Source organism: Mchenga conophoros, linkage group LG5, assembly GCF_057382185.1.
Source record: "Mchenga conophoros isolate Kocher_MC1m ecotype Shallow Benthic linkage group LG5, M_conophoros_male_GT1.1, whole genome shotgun sequence".
Taxonomy (NCBI): Eukaryota; Metazoa; Chordata; class Actinopteri; order Cichliformes; family Cichlidae; genus Mchenga; species Mchenga conophoros.
In genome coordinates this window covers 25,133,301-25,157,581 of record NC_140530.1, presented here as the reverse complement: position 1 = coordinate 25,157,581, position 24,281 = coordinate 25,133,301, and the positions used below count along the sequence as shown (strand labels likewise).

The 24,281-nt window shown below is 38.9% G+C and overlaps 2 protein-coding genes across 3 annotated transcripts in view; both read right to left on the bottom strand.

The window, feature by feature from the left end:
* Window positions 1–446: 446 nt before the first annotated feature.
* Window positions 447–5,841, bottom strand: rdh20 (retinol dehydrogenase 20). The gene is given in 6 exon segments (XM_085274532.1): window positions 447–1,016; window positions 1,147–1,278; window positions 4,075–4,222; window positions 4,470–4,566; window positions 5,388–5,591; window positions 5,593–5,841. Coding segments are annotated over 6 exon segments (951 nt in total). The 3' UTR covers window positions 447–895.
* Window positions 5,842–13,679: 7,838 nt separating this feature from the next.
* The window catches only part of kcnb1 (potassium voltage-gated channel, Shab-related subfamily, member 1), a 38,470-nt gene continuing 27,868 nt past the window's right edge, over window positions 13,680–24,281 (bottom strand). For both annotated transcript variants that reach the window (XM_085274529.1, XM_085274528.1), the window contains exon 3: window positions 13,680–21,517. In XM_085274529.1, the coding sequence (XP_085130655.1) occupies window positions 19,601–21,517 (1,917 nt within the window). In that variant the 3' untranslated portion in view covers window positions 13,680–19,600. The remainder of the gene's footprint in view (window positions 21,518–24,281) is intronic.

Here is a 24,281-nt window from a genome sequence, read left to right as displayed (position 1 = left end):
ATTAGTATTGCTAATCTCACAAGACAGAAGTGTCACTTCTGTCTTGTGAGATTAGCAATACTTTTTAGCCTTCTTCTGCTACGTAAACTACACGTGCACTCATACATGCATGATCTGCAAGTGCAGTTTGTCCAGAATTTTCCACTCAAAAGTCCATATTAGCATTCAGTCAGTGGAGCTAAGCATCTTTTTTCTAGAAGGGACAGTTCTTATTCTGACAATTCTGATTCTGATTCTGATTACATATTTTTATATGTAAGTCATACGTCATAAATACTAGACACATTATTATTAAAGTTATTATTCTTGGTCTACATAGAGAAAGATTAATAAAATTCCCCTTTTGCAGTGTTACTTACTTTTTCTTGCTTACAGTTTATGATCTTTACAGGAAAACAATGCACCAGACGCGTCGCTTGCTGTGTTCTAACAGCATTTGTAGGTGTTGTTTTAGGTCATTTTATTATATGTGAATATAACAGAGTATAGAGGATTGCATAACAGCTATTAAAGAAGCTTTCCCATTTGGATCAGTGTAGGATTTAATCACTGTTTGGGCATTTCACAGATTTATGGTGAAAACATTTCAAGGGCACTTTACATTTCATATGAGCATTATTGAAATCTTCTTGGAGGCTGATGACTACTTGGCTGAGTTGTCATCCAGTACAGACTTCCAAATGATCAGCCTGAAAATGTAAAGTCTGTTTTATTATATCCATTTGACTGACTCATGGCTGCAGATGGACAATTTGGCCTGTTGTTCACAAAACCCACATTTTTTTCTTTCTTTTTTTTTGTCCTGTCTGATGTATTGTGGACCCTTTGAAATACCTTTGAAGGTATTGTTAACATTTGTACTCCTAAAGTTGTTTCTTTGTGTAAAAATGTATGACTAGGCGACTGCAACAGAGCCATTTGTCACTTGTTTTTTCGTGGTTTCAATAAAGGGGTACATGCACTTGTCAGAACCCATGAAGCGATAAGTGGTCACGTTAGATTCCCATGGCAACAACCTGAAAAAGAACAAAGACAGTAGAAGCTTAAATACCGTAATCAGCTGTTGAAAATGGATAGAAAAGGACATTTTCGAAAAGCATTCATCTTTATTTAGTATCTGGAAAATGTGAAGGTTGTGAGACTCACGCTCTGAAAAGAACAGGCAGGTAGGTGAGGCGAGGGATACACACTAATGGCTGGTTTACCAGGATAGCGTTCATAGCCTGCTCAACACAATACTGGGGCTCCAGAGGGGGCAGGAGCAGTTCCACTTCCTCCCTAACATCAAGGAACATTTAAAATATCAAGCAACATGAAACATTAGCAATAGACTCATACATAGGTTGTGTCATTGAGTATTTGAGGACATTTTTTTGTCCGTTTAAGAGCAAAATTGGATTTAGCCTTCTACAGGGAGTGCAGAATTATTAGGCAAGTTGTATTTTTGAGGAATAATTTTATTATTGAACAACAACCATGTTCTCAATGAACCCAAAAAACTTATTAATATCAAAGCTGAATGTTTTTGGAAGTAGTTTTTAGTTTGTTTTTAGTTTTAGCTATTTTAGGGGGATATCTGTGTGTGCAGGTGACTATTACTGTGCATAATTATTAGACAACTTAACAAAAAACAAATATATACCCATTTCAATTATTTATTTTTACCAGTGAAACCAATATAACATCTCCACATTCACAAATATACATTTCTGACATTCAAAAACAAAACAAAAACAAATCAGCGACCAATATAGCCACCTTTCTTTGCAAGGACACTCAAAAGCCTGCCATCCATGGATTCTGTCAGTGTTTTGATCTGTTCACCATCAACATTGCGTGCAGCAGCAACCACAGCCTCCCAGACACTGTTCAGAGAGGTGTACCGTTTTCCCTCCTTGTAAATCTCACATTTGATGATGGACCACAGGTTCTCAATGGGGTTCAGATCAGGTGAACAAGGAGGCCATGTCATTAGTTTTTCTTCTGTTATACCCTTTCTTGCCAGCCACGCTGTGGAGTACTTGGACGCGTGTGATGGAGCATTGTCCTGCATGAAAATCATGTTTTTCTTGAAGGATGCAGACTTCTTCCTGTACCACTGCTTGAAGAAGGTGTCTTCCAGGAACTGGCAGTAGGACTGGGAGTGAGCTTGACTCCATCCTCAACCCGAAAAGGCCCCACAAGCTCATCTTTGATGATACCAGCCCAAACCAGTACTCCACCTCCACCTTGCTGGAGTCTGAGTCGGACTGGAGCTCTCTGCCCTTTACCAATCCAGCCACAGGCCCATCCATCTGGCCCATCAAGACTCACTCTCATGTCATCAGTCCATAAAACCTTAGAAAAACCAGTCTTGAGATATTTCTTGGCCCAGTCTTGACGTTTCAGCTTGTGTGTCTTGTTCAGTGGTGGTCGTCTTTCAGCCTTTCTTACCTTGGCCATGTCTCTGAGTATTGCACACCTTGTGCTTTTGGGCACTCCAGTGATGTTGCAGCTCTGAAATATGGCCAAACTGGTGGCAAGTGGCATCTTGGCAGCTGCACGCTTGACTTTTCTCAGTTCATGGGCAGTTATTTTGCGCCTTGGTTTTTCCACACGCTTCTTGCGACCCTGTTGACTATTTTGAATGAAACGCTTGATTGTTCGATGATCACGCTTCAGAAGCTTTGCAATTTTGAGACTGCTGCATCCCTCTGCAAGATATCTCACTATTTTTGACTTTTCTGAGCCTGTCAAGTCCTTCTTTTGACCCATTTTGCCAAAAGAAAGGACGTTGCCTAATAATTATGCACACCTGATATAGGGTGTTGATGTCATTAGACCACACCCCTTCTCATTACAGAGATGCACATCACCTAATATGCTTAATTGGTAGTAGGCTTTCGAGCCTATACAGCTTGGAGTAAGACAACATGCATGAAGAGGATGATGTGGACAAAATACTCATTTGCCTAATAATTCTGCACTTCCTGTATGATGGACCCTCAAAGAATGATCAGTCTGTATGTGTATGTGAGTGAGGTATATTCAGGTCTACAGACTAAACTCTCCTTGTTTGTGTCTAAACTATGACACTCAAAATAAATTTAGAGTTAGGAGTAAACATGTTAGGATTGTCAGTGACACAGTTTTCATAATTTTTCACATGGCAAGCTACAACTGAAATACAGACCTTTAATTTTTAATAACCAATTAAATTCTCAGTTCAATTCAATTTTCAGTTCAAATGAGTCCCGTTTTATTTATATAGCACCAAATCACAACACCCTTTACTTTTATATTCTAAGGTAAAGACCTTACAGTAATACAAAGAAAACAGGGAAAACCCCAACAATCATATGGTCTCCTATGAGCAAGCGCTTTGGCAACAATGGGAAGTAAAAACTCCCTTTTAACAGGAAGAAACCTCCAGCAGAACCAGGATCAGCGAGTGCCGCGGCCGGTTGGGGGTGAGTGGATGAAGACAGTACACAGACATGCTTTGAGATTAACAGTAACTAATAATTAGATCAAAATTTAGCTCTTGCTGAGGGTGATGAATTGTTCATACTTTCTAGGGAACTCTATATTTTCTCTTTGCTGTAGTCTTCTACATAGATGGATAGAGATAAACCTAAAAAATAAACCTGTGTGTGTTTTATCTTATTTTAATGTTCCTGAGTGTACCAAACTGTTGAGTTGGCCTGTGATGGATTTTTGTTTTGTTTTTAATTTCTCTTTTACTTGTTCACATATATAGCTTCTAGATTCAAAATACTACCTCGAGAGTCAACGCTAGATCTTTTACCATCTAATTAATGGGAAAAAAGGAAAAGAAATAAAGAATTACAGAAAAATAGCCTTGTTGTCTTCAGTGATATTTCCAATTAACAGAAAATAGGGGACTCTGGATAAAAATGGCAGTAATTCCTCAACAGTTAATGCAATGTTTTAGTTAAATGCCTTGATTTAAGGTTGAGTCTGCACTCTTGTCACATCGTCACTGTTTCATGAAAGAGAGCCAAATTTATGAAAATTGTTTCACTCACCATAGTTTTTGGACCTTAACTGTATATGATTATTATGTTGGCATACCTTATCTTGCAGCCTTCAAACATGCCCGTGTCCACGATGTAGGGACACACAAGGGTTGTCTTCACTCCTTCTACCTCCTCAGACAGCAGCTCGTGGGCCAGAGACTCATGGAAGCCCACTGCAGCAAACTTGCTGGCACAGTAATCCTACCACAAAGAAAATCTATCCATCAGAGCTTATTCACGCTGCTTTTAAAGATGCTGAATATTCATTATTTGTGATTTGCCAGCCCTGCTTTGACTGCCAGTGCCGTTATATGCATTTTAATGTGTTACTTGATTTTGGGACTTTGTGAGAGAACAGTGTAAAACACAATAATAAAGCTGCCATATTCTTATTAGTTATATTCTCATATAGACTTATTGTAGCGGTATTTCTCCTGCATTGGCTCATCTCCACACAAGCTGTGCTGAAGAGACAGAGGACGCTGGCAATGGTCACGATGTGTCCGTGATTCAGGGCCTTCATTTGGGGGAGGAAAGCCTTCACTGTCTGAGGCCCACACATAGGAACAACCAGACAAACATGCATTGTCATAGCAGCAAAATGGAATGAGGCAACAAACTGTGCAGTGTTGTTAAATGTGACTTAAATACTGTTCGATGTGTAGGTTATTATGTGTAGCTTACGTTGCACAAGCACCTTGTTAATAAGAGGATTGACGTCAAAGTTGCTAGTCCATAGGGTGAATGGGATAATGCTCTTGACGCAAAGCAATTTTACATTTCAAGTGTCCCTCAATAACATGCTCTGTGTACAGCCGACTGTAAAAAGATTATCCAGTATGAAATCCAAAAGAAAGAATTCCAGCTCTCTGATTCTTAGTCGGTAAAAGTTACTGGCCAAAGATGTGCTATGATTTGATTGTGTAATGCGTATTGTCTGTGATGTGCTGCTAAACCATTCTGCCTTTTGTTCCAGCGTTTGGCATTTTCACAGCTGATTAACTTTCAGCATTTATCTTCTGGATGTGCATGGTTAGTGACCTTGATTGATTTCTGATCAGTAGTTTGCAATGATAGTTGCATATTTAGACAGGAACACATTTTCTTTTGACCATACTCATAAAAAACACAGTATTGCTCTGGATAATCAAGTTAGAAAAAAGAAAAGAAAAGAAGCTATGATAAGCCCCAAAGCTTAGCATCTAAAATTTTGTGATACACTGGCATCTACAAGTATATCCAGCTAACAAAGTTGGAAAGATGAAGTAAATCTGGACTGTTAAACCACTCAAATAAGAAGCTTCATTGCTTCAGATGTGACTGGGGAAATGTCTTCTATACATTTGATTTTAAACATTGAGTTCTCACCTAGAACAGAGCATGACAGTTGACTTTCATAGTCCTCTCAATCAGCTCATCAGGACAGTCTAGGATGCGCTTCCCAGCCACCACTCCAGCATTGTTCACTAGTATTGTAACGTCCCGGCCAAGGTCCTTTCTCATAAGCTCTGCGTTGCGGTACACATCTTCCCGGCTGGTTAAGTCCACTGCGTAGGTGTACGCCTTTCCCCCCCATCTCATGCACCAGCTTGGCTGTCTGCTCATTGGAATTGCTATTAATGTCCCACAGCACCACTTCTGCCCCTTGCTTGGTGAATTCCAGAGCAAAGAGACGGCCCAGGCCACTGCCCGATCCGGTTATGAGCACCAGCTCGCCATCAATGGGCTTGGTGCATGGAGGCAAGATAACCCGCAAAGAATTTCTCAGGATGAAGTAAATGACATCCAGCAGCATCATCTGGAGGTCCATTAGAAAGATCATTTTGGTTTGTTTGTTTTTTTGTTGTTTTTTTACCCTACAGAAGCTCAGACTTTACCCCTGTTACCTGAAAAGGTGTATTTTCCTACCTGTCCTACAACCAAGTTGGTGCTTTCCTCCTCCTGTGACCCTCAGTCTTCAACTGTGGCTAAATACTCTCCTCCCAGATTAGAGGAAATAACTTGAGCTCCTAAGCTGTAAATGTATGAATTATTATAGATGAAAAATGTGGACCAACAGCTTTGCAGCGAGTTCAGGTTTAACCTTTTAAAGTTCACAGCTGACAAATACTAACAGATGCACCTCAGTAAATACTTTGAATACTTTATGTAAAATATCTTTTTTTTATGTATGCATACAGTAACATTGGCTGAAAGTGAGAGGTGGTGAGGCACTGCTTTAAATGATGGAGACAAATTATTAAATGGATAATAGAGACAGGTGATTTTTCATCATTAGTTCACATTAATACAGAGCTCCATTAATATAGCTTTCAGGCAAAGTGATCAGTAATTAAATTGTATCCTAATAAATATTTGTGATGGGGAAACAAGAAGCTCGGTTAATAAACTTTTCAGTTCCACCTGTACCCGAGTCAAGCAACCCGAAAGATTAGTGCGGCGTAGTTAGCATTTTTGAAATAATACAGATTTAGTCAAACAAGAAAGAAGAGCTTACTGAAAGTCCAGGAACATATTCTAAACCCTCTAAACTCCCACAGATCTTAGACAAAAGGACAGCAGTGGCTCTGAGGGTTAGTTACAGTTACCTCGCAAGATAGATCTTAATTTGGTTCAGTGAAGGGATACGATTCAGTGATAAGATTTGGTCCCAGCTCTACAGCTGCTCAGTAGAGCAGCAAGAATCATATTAAATGAGAACATAAGGAGATAATGTCTATGAACTATAAATCTCTGCACTCTTACTTATATCCCATGAAGCCTGCTTGCTGTGTATCACGTTCTTGTTTTCTAGGTGAGCAGTGCAAGCCTTGTTTACTTTCAGCATTGGCATGTGAGCCACTTTTATCAACCAATAGCCATTTTAACCCATTTCTTGTCATTTTTTTATAGGTAATGTTAATATATGTATTTTTATAGGATTTACAAAGAACATTTACTTACCATGAGGCAATGCATATCCCACAGCAGTGCTTTAGTTGTGATGGATGGCCCCAGTTTGAATCTATGCATAATTTGCTCTCATATTGAAATGTGAATTAAAGAGGTGGTGGGGGGTAAATTATGAAACAAAATTAAGGTAAGATAAAATCCATGTGCATGTGTTTCTACATCAAATTCTTTTTTAAACAGCAAATCTGCTTTTTAAGCTGGTACTAGTTTGTGTCTAACAAGCATTTAACATGTTAAATTCTGTCAAGTGTGCTGGTTTAGCAATCCAGTACAGAGCTGTGTATCATTGCTTGCTTCCTCTGGTGGACATGCATGGATAACGATACATTTTCTAACAGTATTCAGCATCCTTACTGTTGTGAGCCATTTAAAACTGGGCTGTTTCAATATTTTGTGAACTGCAAATAAACCTTTGAATATAATATATTTTAGCACAAACTGAGTAAAGCAGATTTTGTTCCCTGTTGTGAAATGGAGACAAATATAATGAAGTAATAACCGGTTGGCATGGACAGGATGAATGACCATAACAAGCAAAACCTGTTTCATGGGTTTCTCCATGCAGACGTTAGACAGGTTGAGTCAAGTCAGTATATTTACAGAGCACATGTCAAAACCGGAAATGATGACCAGTCGGGTTTTTACAGGGTGGCAACATTGAGATGTTGTTTATTTCATAATTACTATCCTAATAAGTAGAGTAATATAAAAATCACTATGAAAATAATTTATCAATAATTTATTAAAATGATCAGAGCAAAGTACTTTCCTCCTTTGTGATTTCTTATTTTTTTTGCATATTTATCACACTTAGATCTTTCACACCAAACCAATTTAATATTAGACAAAGATAACCGGAATAAACACAAAATGCTGTTTTTAAATGATGATTTAATTTCTTATGAGAAAAAAGATATCCAAGCCTACCTGGATTGTGGCCGACCTACAAAAAATGACCTCCAAGAGCACATTAGTTTAATTTTAAATGGATTTTTTATGCTAAAAAAATCTCCAATGTGTAAGAATTAAAACAATTCTGCAAAGAAGAGTGGGCCAAAATTCCCTCACAGTGATGTAAAAGACTCATTGACAGCTATCGGAAACACTTGACTGTAGTTCTTGCTGCAATGACTATTTAATAGGTTTAGGGAGCAAATGGTTTTCCACATAGAGCCAGGTAGGTTTGAATAGCTTTTTCCCCTATAACAAATAAAATAATCATTTAAAAACTGCATTTTGTTTTCACTCATGTTATCTTCGTCTCATATTATTAATTGTTTGATTACTCGAAACATCTAAATGTGATAACTAAGCCAAAAAAAGTGAAAAAAATCAAGAAGGGAGCAAACGCTTTTTCACAGCACTGTGTCAATAAAATCATAAACTAACTGGAGAAATTGTAACTGACTGAAATCTGCTCTTGTTCCCAAATGGATATCATTTCCTCTTATTTCATTGTGAATCTGACCTTTTGGTCTGAGAAGCATTCTTTAGAAAATAAAACATATTCTTTTGAAAATCTTTTAGTTCTGTAATGTGTGTTTTTTATGACATGCATTGCAACGATAATAATACTTATTTGGCCTGGTGCTGTACTCTGCGAGAGTTGTCTCTCTGTTTACTCGAGCAGCAAATAAATGAGGTCATACCTCTGAGAGCTCTGGAGTTTTATGGATACATATAGAGGAAGTTAGAGTCAAGAAAAGAAGAAAAATGAGCCACGCTGTCATGTCTTTGTTTTTCATTACGTTTCCTGTTTCAGTGCAGGGCGAGTCTTAAAGTTGTGGGGTTGTGATTATAACCAATATTTCATGTCCACACATTACCCCTTCCTTCTTCTCTCGCTGTAGCAGCAAATTGGAAATCTGAGTTTAACGATAAGAAGTCTGACAGGACAATAGTCCTACTTTACGCTACCCGAGTGAATAACAGCGACTGGCCTTTTTTCAAAGTCATTCAAAGTATTGCATAGTACATTAAACTTTTTAAATTTGTTGCTGTGTTGGGTGGAGTTGTGATGTCATTTCCCATAAACACTGTGTGTCACTGATTTTTCTCTTCAAGCGTATTTATTTCTCGTATGCCAAGTGGGTTGTCCTAATGGAGGTCTGAGATGCATCGGCCAGGATCCATCATGAATTAGTACAGGATGGAGATCTGACCGATTATACTACTGTGATCACTGCAGACTGTTGCCAGGACTTTCAAACTGCATCTCCAGGTAGGTATTTTTCAAAAGAGGAATATTATTTTCTCAGTATTTATGAGACTAATGTCTAAATTTTAGGGTTTGTGAATGTTTTACATTATTACAAAGCCAGAAGGCAATGAAGTGTCTGACCCCAGTACATTATGGTGTGCAGTACATAGTACTGTGTATCCAAAAATCACCTTTATGTGCCTGTTTCATTTATAATGTTTGGATTTTATGACACTCAAATTGCAACTTGACCTGCAGATGCATGATTCTCTAAATACACTCGTTTTGGTCTTTGCCGCTTTCAGCAATATACTCTTTACCTCAGCAGTGTCCCGTGTGCCGAGTGAGTAGACAGAGTGGTCAGGCTGTGCTGAGGTCTGCAGCAGGAGCAGGACAATCCTGTAGGAGCCACTCAGTTTATGCAATCCCTGTCCCAGTTTTGAGAAGGGCACTTTCTGTGCAGAGTGCTGTTCCAAGCAAGGACACTGTAAAAACCTACTTTAGTACAAGTGTGTGTGTGTGTGTGTGTGTGTGGGGGGGGGGTCATACATTTTTTAATTTACTTCTTAAGAAAAAAGGAGCATCTGTAAGTGTGAGGCCTCCTTTTGATTCATATCTAATAATCTCACAACAGGCAAAATTTGAGAAGTTGTGTCATAAATTCCCAAATTAGCAAATTTTGACTCAGAGACAGTTGGCGGGTTTAGAAGCTTTATTGCAGACATAATTTTAATTGTACTGAGCAGAGATATTTTGACAAGATAATTTTTCCAACCCACCTACTGAGACACGGGGAAATGAGTGCGATATATAGAAACAACACACTGAGAGCAAAACTAGGAGAAGAGGTGAGTCAAAAAGGTAAGCAAGAACACATTGCATAAAAAAAAATCTTGTCTACCTAGATCATTGTGTTGCCACTGAGTAGCTGTACAGCCTGGAAAGGAATCGGTGGAAGAATGGATTGTTAAATACACAGCAAGCTTGATGAGGAAATGGTTAGGTGTGCTTCATGAAGCTCAGTTGGCGTTTGACTGAGGAGATTGCCAGTCCCAGAGGAACAGCGGGACTTACCCACCTGAGAGGAAAGAGAAGTATGGAGGGAAAAGACAGAAAGAGGGGATCCTGACAGATGGATAAGGGGGCTGATACTGCTAAGACCATAACAAGCTACCTGTTTTTAGGAAATCTTTGATGGCTTGCTTTGGCCTTCAGACTGGGTCTTCTAACTGTTACTGTCTCTTATCTTACATCCAGAAATGACAACACTTTTGAGGTTGTAACACATAAACTTGGGTTTCCTCAGACTACAAGTTTGGCTGGAAGCTTGTTCATTTTTATAGGATAGGTCTTCCTTGATCTCACTCCCATTATTTTTGGCCATGCTTTAAAATTCAAAGTGTGCATGTTGGAATTAATGTATGACCATATGTTTGACTTCATGCTTGAACATGTAGCACTTTGTAACGTTTTAAAGTGCTTTACAAATAATGTTTTCTTCTTGTTCTCCACAGCATGTACGTATTTTGAATAAAAACATATGCATTTGATGTGGAACAACCCATCTCCATTATCCCAAAGTTAATATCCAAATTGAGGGTGTGCTACTTAACCCTTTAAAGTCAAATGTTCATTTTTACTTTCTTTTTAAAAACAAATGTCAAATTCCTGTAATTATTTCATGGTACACTCTGTACAGAGTTAACACTTATCTGGATGTAGGGTGAAAAAAAGGCAATTTTTGAAATTTGCCAAAATAAAGACGTTTTCAGGGGTAAACTGCAACAGCTGGTGTTTGTGACAACCATTCTGTAGTGTCTGTAATGAAAAACAAAATATCACCAGTTCCCTTTGAAGAATTATATCTGACCAAGATAATACCTAACACATCAAACGTAAGGTATGATCTATATGTTTATTATTATGTGTATTGTCATTTCATATGTATCAGTAAAAGTCTTGCAAATTACAGACTGTAGTCATTTTATATATGCTACATAGCATTAAAGCACTCATATGAGAAACATTTTTGGTTATCATCATATTGGAAAGGAAAAGTGGGAAGAAGCTACTACATAGTGCAGGATTTGTTTTATAGCCTAGTTTCAGTATACTGCATGTAGTATAAATGACAGACAATGGCGTGTACAAGTCAAAACAATGAAACAGAAATTACTTCATTTGCAGGTCCACTCATGTAAAATTTCCTAGCACAATGTAAAAGGGTTAAAAGCGTATTTGAACATATGGTGCTACTAATGTTCTTATCATAAATGCTTTTGCTGTAGTTCCAGCAGTTATTACCCTGTGTGACTATGGCAACGCTGGCAAGAGAGAGGTGTCCCTCACAGCAGCAATGTGATAGGTTAACACTTAGAGACAACCTAGAAAAATGTGAAATTATACTCTTTAGCTTTTTCACTGTATATTTTTTTGTTAACTGCGTGCACATGTGCGGACCTGTGTGCATGTCTATGTCTGTTTGTATAAAATAGGCAATGTGTCCACTTTCGGTTGACCTTTCTAACAGAAGGCTGCCAGCAGAGTAAGGGCCCACATACCAGGTGGATGTAGCACTTGAAGGAGGGGCACTGTGTGTGTCGTGTGCCAGCCACCTGCTGGTGCTGCCGGACGAAACACGAAGAGGAAAACAACACGGATAGGCTGAAGACAGTTTAAGTATTTTGCATGGAAACATCAAAGCTAATTATCTGCTTTGTTTCACCAGGATGTGCTTGACAGTCAGCAACACTGAATTTAGATTTGAGTTGTTCAGAAAATATCAATAATCAAGTGAGATAGGTAAGGTATTCAAGCATACCTTGACCCATAGACTGTATATAAGAGATGGACTTACAGGTTCCAGATAAAGCTATTAGGTGCCCTAAACCTGCATTTCAAATTTGACTGAATACAGCATGATAGTTAATCTCTAAACTAAGATCCGGTGTAGGGTCAAATTGATGAATGAAACCGAGTGTTCTTCTGGTCGTGGCTACCTTCTGGTTGATGCAGCACAGAAACTAATCATTTTGATGTGAAGGAGAAAAATTTAAGTTCACTACACCAATGTGACCTTTCTGCCACTGCAGAGTTATTTTAAATACCCCTGATCTAATTTCTATTTGAGTCACACTGCACTAGTCCATATCTATTTTTATTTGGTCCATTTGTTGCTAGTGAACAACCACTGCTGGTCCCAAAGCTGGATAGATGGGAGGGTTGCATCTGGTGTGAAAACAAATAAGGAGATTAATCTGCTGTGGGGAATGAGGGGGCAGTTTACTAATGCCAAAAGTAATTTTAAAAAGTAATTAAAATACATTAACTAAAATTATGATTTAAGAACCCGGTAAATGTTTTCAAATCTTATTTAGGATCAGCCCTAATAACATAAAGACAAGACAATACAAATATTGGTATATTGCATAAAACATAATTTTAAAAAGTCTTCCAAAAACACAAATATTCCTTAATTTAACATACCAGTGAACATACTTACTGTAAACCTGGCTAACAGTTATTGTGCATACAGGATCCTGTCCATACCTGCTGGAGCACATAGTTATACATGTATCTGAGCCAATACGTGTGCATCTGCTGATCTGCACGTCTGCATTTTGAGAGGTTCAGGGTTAGCTTAAGTGCAGCTGTACTGTAATAACACAGGTTTTTTGTTTCTTTGTTTTGTTTTTCATCTCAGATTTCTGATCTGAAACTTATCGTTTCAGCCTAATTGGTTAACAGTGACCACTGCCACTAGATGGCAACATTGCTTATCACTTGAGTTTAAGGCAAAGACCTGTGACCACTAAATAATTTCTCCCTTCCCCCCCTGCAGAAGGCAGTCTCTCCAGTGGCAGGCAGTGGGAAACCCTAGATGCAGGGGAGTGTGGAGACGTGTGGGGAGGCTGGAAGCTTGTTCCAGCTCAACAGTCAACAGCTTCCTCTTCATCTAACCTCGTCCTGCTTTCTTCTGATGGCCTGCATTCTGTACATACAATGATCACTTTTCATGTGATTTTTACTTACATAAATTTACAGTTTTATTCACATAGCACCAAATTACAACAGTAATTGCCTCAAGGCTCTTTATATTGTAAGGTAAAGACCCTACAATCAAACGACCCCTTTTGAACAAGCACTTGGCGACATTGGGAAGGAAAAACTCCCTTTTAACAGGAAGAAACCTCCAGCAGGCTCAGGGAGGGGCCTGAGCCTGTATAAACACACAGTGAAAGAGTGAGTGAGTGAAGAAGAAGCACTCAGTGCATCATGGGAAGCCCCTAGCAGTCTACTGCAGCGTGACTAAAAGAGGTCACCTGATCCACCCAGCCAGAATAATGGTTACTAAACCTGTTTATATGAATAGTGCTGATCAATGCACAACTGTAGCTTTCTCAAACAGCTTAGTATAAATTTCGATATGTCAGAAAATAACATTAGTTGAACTATTATGTGCTGGAAACAGTGAAATCAAAGCCAACAATTCTTAATCAAAATGTAAAGTGATCTGATTTATTTCATTTTTGATTCATTTAAGGGAAACGTTGCTTTTTATTAAGAAATAAAAATATCTTGGGACATTGAGACACTTTCTTTTAACATGTAAAGTACTGGCTCTGTGTGAATCACAACCAGTTACAACGCCAAAGTTACAACATGCACTGAACAATAGAACATTTATACAGAAACAACAGCATAGAAAGTCAACAGGTAAAAATGTTTTTCTCTTTTTGTTTTTGTTTTACAAAACAGACAGCCTCGGGACCTACAAACAACATTGTATAAGAGCTGGCTAAGGTCATTCAAATATCTTTTTTCAATTCCCTGGAAACAGTGTACTTTACAAAGACTGATGGCTTAGGCAAGGTTGGGGTCAATTCCACTGAGAGGTTAAAATATAGGGAAAAAATAGTTTATGTTTGAATTTGTCCGTTTCTCATGCTTTAATACTGCTTTTTATTATAGCGCCACGTGTGATGTGTCTTGTGCACCACCTTGAATCGACCCCAACCCTGTAATACAGTGTTAGATTCAAAGAATGTGGAATTGGACTACTTGCTAAAGCAGTAGTTCTCACCAGGTTTTGGAAACTATCACGTCCTTGAAAAAGTCCTGTGGGGTTTGAAGAATAAATTAAAGAAATAAGAAAACAAAAGAACGGAAACTCCTTTAACCTCTTTTTTAAATTTAGCAGCTAGCTAAACAATTCAATTCTCTTTTAGATTTTAACTAAATGCCTAATACTGTACAGCTGGGAGTCATATGGGATGATTAGGAATTGTATTTATAAAAATCTTAGAGAACTTGTGCTCTTAATTTTAATTGGTATCAATAAAGAAGAGGTGAAAGAAGTCACTAGATTGTGTTGTCTTGATAAAGAGTCATGGTTTAGTCCTTTGATTCACATCGGATTGCTCCACAGGGAACCTCGGTGAAATTAAAAGGTCTGCTATACTATTAGATTCAATTAATTTGAATGGCTCCCTTGAAAATGGAGTGGATTTAAGCGTCCAAATAAAATGAAATGAAGCTAAATGTAGAAATGAAAGACACTTTTTTTTTACTATTATTATTATGGTGGTATTGTGTCACAGTATCACAGTCTAAATATGAAATCAAACATCATACTTGATGTTTCTTTGCTCTCTCCTTTCTAAAAGCTTAATTCTAAGAATGCTAGTGTCAGGATTTCAGTACTTGTAAGTGTGTGCGCACATGGTTGTGCATTTGCGTAATATTTTTCCAAGATAAATCTCAGGTCTCTACACTAGTGCTTGCTGCCCATTCGTGATATATTGATTGTCATCATTGTTGAGAGATATTTCAGTGAAAAATGGTCCCTGACTACAATAATATAGAAAACCGAAATGATAGGACAGAAGCTCACGTGGTGCTTAAGGAGGGGTTGTGTGAGCTCAATGCCCTTCATATTTCATATTTATCTCTTAGTTCACCCTAAAATATTTGTCTGGCTGCTTTTTGTTTTTTCTTGACTCAAGTAACAAAATCAAAATGGACAGTAAGGTATAATCAGGTGAAATAAGTTGAACTGTATTTTTTCTTGTTGAAACTGAAGAAAATAAAATCTGTTTGACTAAATTTGTCATGAATTCCTTTGGGATTTAACCTGTGACTTCAACCTCAGGAAAATGTGAAGAATTACAGACATTTACTGGACAGTATACATGTAGGAACGTAACCAAAGAACATTACCAGAGACCATCTGGATCGTTTTCAATACCCACAGTCAACTGTTGTGCAACAGGATATTTTCTTATAACAAAAATCTATTTAACAGCTGTTTGTGGGTAATTATTGTAATTTTTTATCATTGTGGGGGATTTTTTTGTTTTTGTTTTTTTGGTACTTCAAATAAAGAAAGACATTAAATAAAAAAAAATATCTACACACACAGGAAAAATGTAAAGGTGTAATACAACGTGAGTCAATGAGATGAAGCTATTCTCAGTACAGTTATCTGCTTAATTATACTAAACATGATTCATAAAATGCTCCTCCCGTATCTCGTTTCCCAGCTATAAATAAAGCTGCACTTCAAAAACATCGACTAAAAATAATCCTATTTTCTCACACAACTCTAATATTTTCTTTGTGTTGCAATCTGCATTACTGCTGCATGTTACAGTCAGGACTGTAGATGGAATAGAGAGAAAACAAAAGGCAGGATTCCCCCAGCCCGCACATTCATATTGGAAACAGTTCATTCTTTTCCATTACGCAGCAGCCACACTGCTATAATGCCCCAGCTTTACAGCAGTCTCCCTTTCTCTCTCTCACACACACACACATACACACAGTTCCCTCTGCTTCTCGCAGTCGTTGGTATTCCTTTCACACCTCAGCTCCTCTCACTATGGGAGAGCAATATGAAATGGTCCAACTCTGTGATTAAAACAGGAAGTGAAATCAGGATTTGTGATTAGACTCTAAACTACAACACTAAAACGATATGTGTCAATCAACTTAGGTTGGATAAATTCTGAAAAAATAGATTTATAATAGTGCAATGCTCTTATTTGCGTGCATCATTTGCCAGTATATTTGTGTCAGGAAAAGACTGAGAAAGATTTTAAAGTTATTCTTTTTTCTTTTGACAGTATATTTTGTTGGCACTGAGGTTCTTTGCTCATCTTGTTAACATTTGTGAAAGATGTGATGACAGAAGGCGTACTGTACCTACTCAAAAGACTTTTAAAGACGTTACAAAAACCTTGTACTTTTGCACTAGAAATTAGATTTCAAGAGATTGTGGAAGGACTCTTGATACTGTAACTCAGCTTATGTTAATGAGTGGAAATCTTGTATATAAAAGATGGACTTAGCTTTAAAGTAAATCCCTTACATAAGTGCTGAAACATTTAATATTTCTGATGTCCAATGGCTGCAAAAGAGAAAGTCTTTCAGAAAGTTATTCCATTGCTCTCTTAGTTTAGGACCATGGTAAATACTTTTCTGTTGAGTTCATGTTTGCAATCCCGTCTTCTAAGTCTTATTAATCATGTTTTTTTCTTTTTATAGGAAGCAGGTGAAAGAGAGCCTGGAGAGGTGGAGGTATGCGCTGGAGAGAAGAGGAATGAAAATCAGTAGAAGCAAGACAAAATACATGTGTGTGAATGCGATGGAGACAGGCGTAACAGTGAAGGTACAACGAGCAGAAGCAGTGAAGGTGGATGAGTTCTAATACCTGGCGTCAACCATTCACAGCAATGGATGGTGAAGAAGAGAAGAGTGCAGGCAGGGTGAAGGTGAGTAACATGGGTGATTTGTGACAGCAAAATGTGAAAGAGAAGTGTGGAAGCATTGGGAGTGACCAGGATGGACAGGTCAGGCAGGAGGAAAAATGAAGAAGACCACAGAGAAGATTCATAGATGTAGTAAAGAAGGACATGAGAAGAGTTGGCGTGGCAGAAAAGAATGCTAGGGACAGGGTGATAATCCTGTGGTGGACTCTTGGTTGATTCTCGTGAAGGAGTCGCTCTCATGACTCATCCAGTGACATCACTACCTGCCTAATCAGTGGCATGCAGTCTGTTGACGTCAGATTTTCAGCTCAACTCAGCTCACTTGGGAACGTACTAAAAATACTGGTGGACACCCCTCAGCCAGTAGATCCAGATATGGTATAAACTGGAATATCTTAGGTGGGGTCTGTCTGGAGTTATCACATTCATAAGATTTTCAGAAAACTTAATCTCTAAACTTGACCTTGACATTGAGGTCATGACATTCCAACTCGTCTGAGATTTTTGCTAGGTGCACCTACGGTATGAATGTCAACATCGCCTCGTTTTGAGTGGTCGCATTCACAACTTAGGTGACCACACTGCTCGCCCGCCAGTGACATCAATACCATATCAGCCTTTTACGGTTGAAGGGTAAAAAGTACCTGATAACAGGAACCACTGAGTCGAGTCAAACTAACTAGGTACTAGTGGAACAGAGGCTAAAATGCTCCAGGCACCAGTGGCTGATTTCACATTGGCTAAGTCCATGTTTCATATACAATCTGGCGTGTAAAGCAGCACTTAATATATTTTTAAGATCACGAGGACCACTTCTGTTTTGCCTCTCTCACCATCTACAATCTGTATGAAGAGTGCAGCAATTCTTGTTAAGCAACTGGTCCTCACTATACTATGTAGCAGTGTAATCACACAGGCATACGGAGAATTGTGTCTGCCAATCCAGGGGATAACAGAACATATATTAAAACTGAATTCATGAACATAAATAATAAAGTACAAAGTCCTTATATTATAATGTTAGATTTACACAGTACTCATGAATATGCACAGTGAGGAGTGGCTCAGCTAACATGCAACTACTGTCGCTTTATGGGTTCACGTGTCTCCGTGTGTGATTCATAAAAGTGTGTGAGCATATGTTACATGTAAGTCGACCTTCGCCACTCCAATTAACAAATCACTGCTTAGCTGTTGCCAACATTTGAGGGAAACAGCTATCACCATGGAAACTAAACGTATCTATGGTATCCTGAAAATTGTCTCCAGTACCTGGATGTATATTTTGCCGGTGTGTGTGTGTGTGCACTCATGCATGAGTTTTATCAATTCTGGCATTTGCACCCGATTAATGGTAAGCTGGGTAGATTGCGGACTGTTTTATATATATATATATATTTTTTTATCATTTAAGAAACAAAATAGGGGTTGGATAACTCCCCTGCTTTTGCTGTTTTATACACATATCGTTCATGCATTTGTGAACAATTTGGCTGCTTTTATGTTGGTCAAACGAAGGCTGATGCATGCTGAACAACTGCTCTAAACATCATGTCAGTAGGCTAGGAGGATTTCCTTATATATGTTTTTTTTTATTTAGAGATGATGGACAAGCAAATCATCATGTTATTTTATGTTATGAGACTGGGTACACGCATGCTTTCATAATGTGCATTTTATGCAGCAATCCGCATAATTCTTTCTTTTGTTAGCCCATGTCAAAAAGAAACCTCTTGATCCAAAAAAAAGATTCTAATGTGCTAGGAAATCTATCCGTCATTCGATCATTCACTCTCACCAAGACAGGTTAACATGAGTTAGCAAAACACTGTTAACAGGAAAAGTGGTCATTATAATGCATGATGAGCTGGAGCAGCGTCTGTGCCAAAACACTGAACCTCATACGAGATAACTCTTCACATGTGATTATGACACAGCAGACCAGAAATGTACTTATTTCTAATAGGAACTTTCTCTTATCTATAGAAAAATAAATCAGGCTAGACAATCTCAAGAGTGTGTGTACATGAATTATCATTTGGCCATTCATTACTGTTCACTCTCTCTTGCTCTGTCTCTTATAGACACAGGCACACATATAAGCAGACATACACACCCCTACGAATGTAAATGACTAAGGCCAGGTTTGGGAATGGAGGGCACAAGTAAGTAGCTTATAGGCTTCTAGGTCCTCTCCTGTATCTTCAAGACTACAAAATCAATCGGGACTTAGTTCTGGAAAGTGGCTGCGGGGATTTTTTAGAGATAACCCCCTGCGACTAAAACCATCATTTAGCTGGGTTTCGCACTTATAACTACAGCTTTATTTCTCTGATGACTCTACATCTCTGAACAGACCCATTGGCTACTTGGGATTGCTCTTTTGTTGTGTGTGTGGAATATCTCCTTATAGGAATGAGCTGAAGGAGGGGCAGTGACATTCTTCAATTAAGAAATGTTTTTCTCCCAGAGTATTCACTACACATGTTCACCCAAGGCTTATTGCCCAGTGGCATGCTCAGGTAATTTGTGAAATGTTTTAGCGAGACCGGTTGTCTCGCCTTCCTTTGTCTCTGGCTTGGAGTGTTTTAGCCTTTAAGGTGTCTCTACCAAAAACACTCTGTCCCAAACTTGCTGTTAGTTTTTGCTTCACTTGCACCTCAGAGGCCTTTATCCAAAGTATTTTGACGTCCCCTCTCAGCCTTTGGTCTACGTGTCATCTCTGGTCCTATGTGATTTTCATGAGCTAGCCCACGAATCCCTTCTAGCGGGAACAGACAATTCTGACCCAGCATTTTCTGGGCTGCTTCTAAATGGTTAGTGCCCCTCTGGTAATTTATATTAATGCTGCGTTTCGGGCTTGCATCAGCCAGGAGACGCTCAGAGGGACTGGTGTCAGACATGTCACGGAGGTGCTCATCATCGTCTGTATCGGCATCAATGTACTTGCTGATGGAGGAGTCATGGAAGGTGAAGACAGTTGGGGCCAGGGGAGTGCCTTCTGGAGACTTTGGTGGGGTCCTGCTGCTGGCAGTAGTGTACGCAGAGGTTTCGGGGCTTAACAGAGAGTGATCTGACACAACTGAGCTGTCTGAAAGTGGGGAAAGTCCTGATTCCCCGTCACTGCGGCAGCCTCCTTTGGGAATAAGGCTTTTTGAGGAGATTCCAGAAAAGAAAAATTTCCTTGTGCTGTCCGTCTTTGTGACAGACACAGGGGTCAGCATGGGCTCACGGTCCCCTGTTGTTTGCTGGCCGGTTTTTGTATTGGTGTACTGGGACAATGCTGTCGCTGGACTGTATGAGAAGCGGTTGCTTTCCTGAAGACCAAGATCTATTGCAGGACTGTGGGAGAAGCGTGGATTCTCCTGGAAGTCTGTTGCACAACTAATGTAGCTGTCAATGCTGGATAAGCTTTTCATGTCTCCAACTCCATCCCTGGTTCCTAGGGCTTGTTGACCATGGTCATGTATAGCCCCCAGCTCTATCTCATCCCTCTGTTTACCAACTCTGGAGGCCCTTTCTTTAGCATTGAGGTTGGGTTGTGACTGTGTCTTTGCCATCTGGTTGTACATCTCTTCTAGTTTCTGAACATTTAACCTCTGGGGACTGGTGGCTCGGGCCTTGCTGGGAGAGCCTAACTCCTGGGCATTGAAAGAACGGTTTGAGCTTGTCTCTGATGCAGCCCTCTTGGGAGTCCATTTCCAGCGGCTGGGTGAGAGGTGGTTGTCATGAGGCCTCTCACTCTTCTCCACCACCACATCCATCAGCTCTGCACTACGTGCAAATGCTTCTTTCAAGTTCATTGAGACAATGCTGCCATTTCTCTTTGCCCTTTCTAAGGCTTCTCTTCTTTTAAGGGCCTTTTCTTGCCTCTTCTGTTCCTTATAGAATTCAGAAAAGTTATTTACAATAATAGGAATAGGTAGAGCGATCACAAGTACTCCAGCTATGCAGCATAACCCCCCGACAATCTTTCCCAAGAGAGTTTTGGGGTAGATGTCACCATAGCCCACTGTGGTCATAGTAATTGTAGCCCACCAGAAAGAAGCTGGAATGCTTTTAAACTTTGTATCCTCTTCATCCTTCTCAGCAAAAAATACCAGACTGGAGAAAATCATGATACCCATGGCAAGGAAAAGAATAAGTAGGCCCAACTCATTGTAACTCCTCCTAAGGGTAAAACCCAGAGACTGAAGACCTGTAGAGTGACGAGCCAGTTTCAAGATACGTAGAATACGCATGATCCTAAAAATCTGAACCACACGCCGAACATTTTGAAACTGTAATACACTCTTGTTGGATTCTGTCAGGAAAATGGTGACGTAGTAGGGCAGGATGGCCAACAAGTCAATAACATTTAGAGGACCCTTAAAGAACTTCCATTTATTCGGGGAGGAGAGGAAACGGAGCAGGTATTCCATGGTAAACCAGGCAATGCAGACAGCCTCCACATGGGCAAGTTGAGGGTTGTCTGTGGATTGGCCAAACTCATCTGTATCCTGTAGCTCTGGTAGGGTGTTCAGAGACAGGGCAATGGTGGAAAGCACGATGAAGAGGATGGAGATGATGGCAAGTATCTGAAAGACAAAATTAGTCAATATGAGATTTTATGCATCAGAGAATGGCTTACAGTAATTAAAACTTTGGTCACTTGAGAGGTTTTGTTGCAGACATTGAAGACACTCAGCGAGCTCAAGGTGTTGGGAACAGCAAACCTGCTAAAAACCTTGAAAACTGCACTCAGGTGTATTTAGAAGAAATGGTACTATTTTAAAGACAAAACAAATTTGGTATAATTTACCTTTTTCTATTTACAGCTTTGTGTACGATATTGCATGAAAAACATTTTTTCGCCTTAATGACTTAAACTTGAAGTTGAAAGCTGCATTAAGTGGAAACTATGAAATTGAAATCATCGTCAAGTGTGCACTTTAGCATACTTTTATTACCTGATCACACAATTAAGCTATATGCAAGTAATTAAACTATAACAGTTTAAATAAACCTTCTATAAATGCTTGACTGACAGTGTGACTGCCTGAGAGCTAATGGATTAGACAAACTTGGACCACTTATTTATTCATAACTCACTTATCAGGCTGATCCACATGAGTGAGTGTGCTTGAGTGGACAATTATGTTTAGCACCAATCAACAAAAACAAAAGTATCACAGCAACACATATCAGACTCACTGAATAATTTTCTAAAACATAAAACTGGGAACTGGGTAAAACAGTAAATGCTTATTTTTGGTGTAGAAAGTTTTTTTTAAATGATATTTTATGACATTTTCCAAACTGGAGGTTTGACAGAGCCCTCGAGAGCTCAAATGGGCTCTTGAGCACTTACCCCTGCGCTGAAATTGTCATGTTAAGATAATTAAGATGAGCCTACCATTATCACAGAGTGCTGAACCTACTTGCTAGCCACGAAATCAGTGACTAATTGAAAGGCTTCGGTGCTCTCTATTTAAAAGTAGGATAAAGGTAAAACATAATCCACATGTAGTTTTACACTGTTTTCTCCCATTATGGTCTCTCTAGAATTACTGAGGAGAGACCTCTCACTCGCCGTCACTTGACACCATCATGTAATGAAAATGAACCTGCAATAACCACATAGGAGCAGAATGTCCCCAGAATCTACTGCACTTGATGATGCTGATGATTCACTTTACGCAGTACACAGAACTGGGAAGTCTGTCAAAAAACAGCACCCTGACCCACACACACACGCTACCCCACCCACTCTCCACCAATCATGCTAACAAGCACGTACGTGGTGGCAGACTACACCTCTCTGAGCACTGACAGCACCCCCATCAACCAGGATTCATTGTGTAAACAAAAAAATGGTTGCGTTTGCTTTGAAGAATGTTATTCTTGAGTTTGTTTGATCTGAGTAAATGACTGCGTAATATTGTATGAAAAATACTTGAGAAAATGTTGCAGTGCCATCCAGCTTGCGATATACCATCAAGTCCAGCTCTCACACACACACACACACACACACACACACACACACACACACACACACACACACACACACACACACACACACACACACACACACAAAACAAAAATAGCTAGAATGATTTTACATCTAACTTTGTAGAAGACAAAAAACTTAGTTATGCCTCATATTAAAGGTTAGTTTACAAAAATCACTTGAATGAAATCTTGAGGTTTGATTTGATTTAGTATGACACTTTAAAATTTTAGTCCTCGAGCTGTCATGTGGAACAGTAGCTCCCGAAATGGTCTAATAAGGAGCACTGTGCTGAAAAATAATATCGGGGTTAGATAAACAAAGACAGATGGACTATGATGTAAATAAAGCAAAGAGTTTTTCTCTTTTTTACCTCATTTCCTACTAAGTTAGACAGATGTCTAAATTTATCTGTTGCACAAAGAACTTTAGTTGCTAACTAGTCTAAAAAGAAAAACTTTTAATAATAATAGTAATACAATTTATTTAAAAGCGCCTTTCAAAACACCCAAGGACACTGTACAGAGCAAAAAAGACAAGCATAAAAACAGGAAATAAACACATTAATAAAAGAAGGTTTAAGAGCATATGAGTTCAATGAGTTCTGGGCAAATTATACCTTTTGAAGAAGAAAAACAGCTGAGTTCACTATTTGTCGTTCTTTTCTCTGGCTGAAAGATACTTGTCCTCAACACCTGACCATTACAAGGATGTTTTAACTGGAAAATTTAGCAGCACAGAATTTCAATAATTTTTTTAAATGTTAGGAAAAAAATGATAGTAACAGTAGATAGTGTAAATAGCATTGGAAACTTCCTGTTGCCTTAAATCGCCTTTAATGCAGTCAAACAAAAATGGCAGATCACATATTGACCATTGATTCAACAGTGTTTAGTCTGATTAGGGTTGTCACCAGAACTGATACTTATAGTACCATTTGACACACACAGTGGCCGTTGTTTTTGGGTTTTCAATAATGTATCAGCATAAAAAACCTAAAAGATTTGTCACAAATTATAATCTACTACCAATGGATTCTAAAAATTACTGTCAGATTAGAAACTCTTTTGCAACAGTGTCATCTTCACTTCCTTCAGCGCACACACATTTACACACAGACAGACAGACACACCGCCCCTCCCCTCACTAGCAGCTGAACACGTGAAGAGCAGCAGAACAAACTTGATGAACACGGACACCTTAGCCTTTATGGAACATTTTGTGAGGTCAGTAAAACTCCTGTTTCAACAAAATTTAAGTATTAATTACCATAAGCATTAACCTGGCCAGTGCACACATTGACATAACCATTTAGCTATAATCAGTTATCTACATTAGCTGTTTGTTTGGTT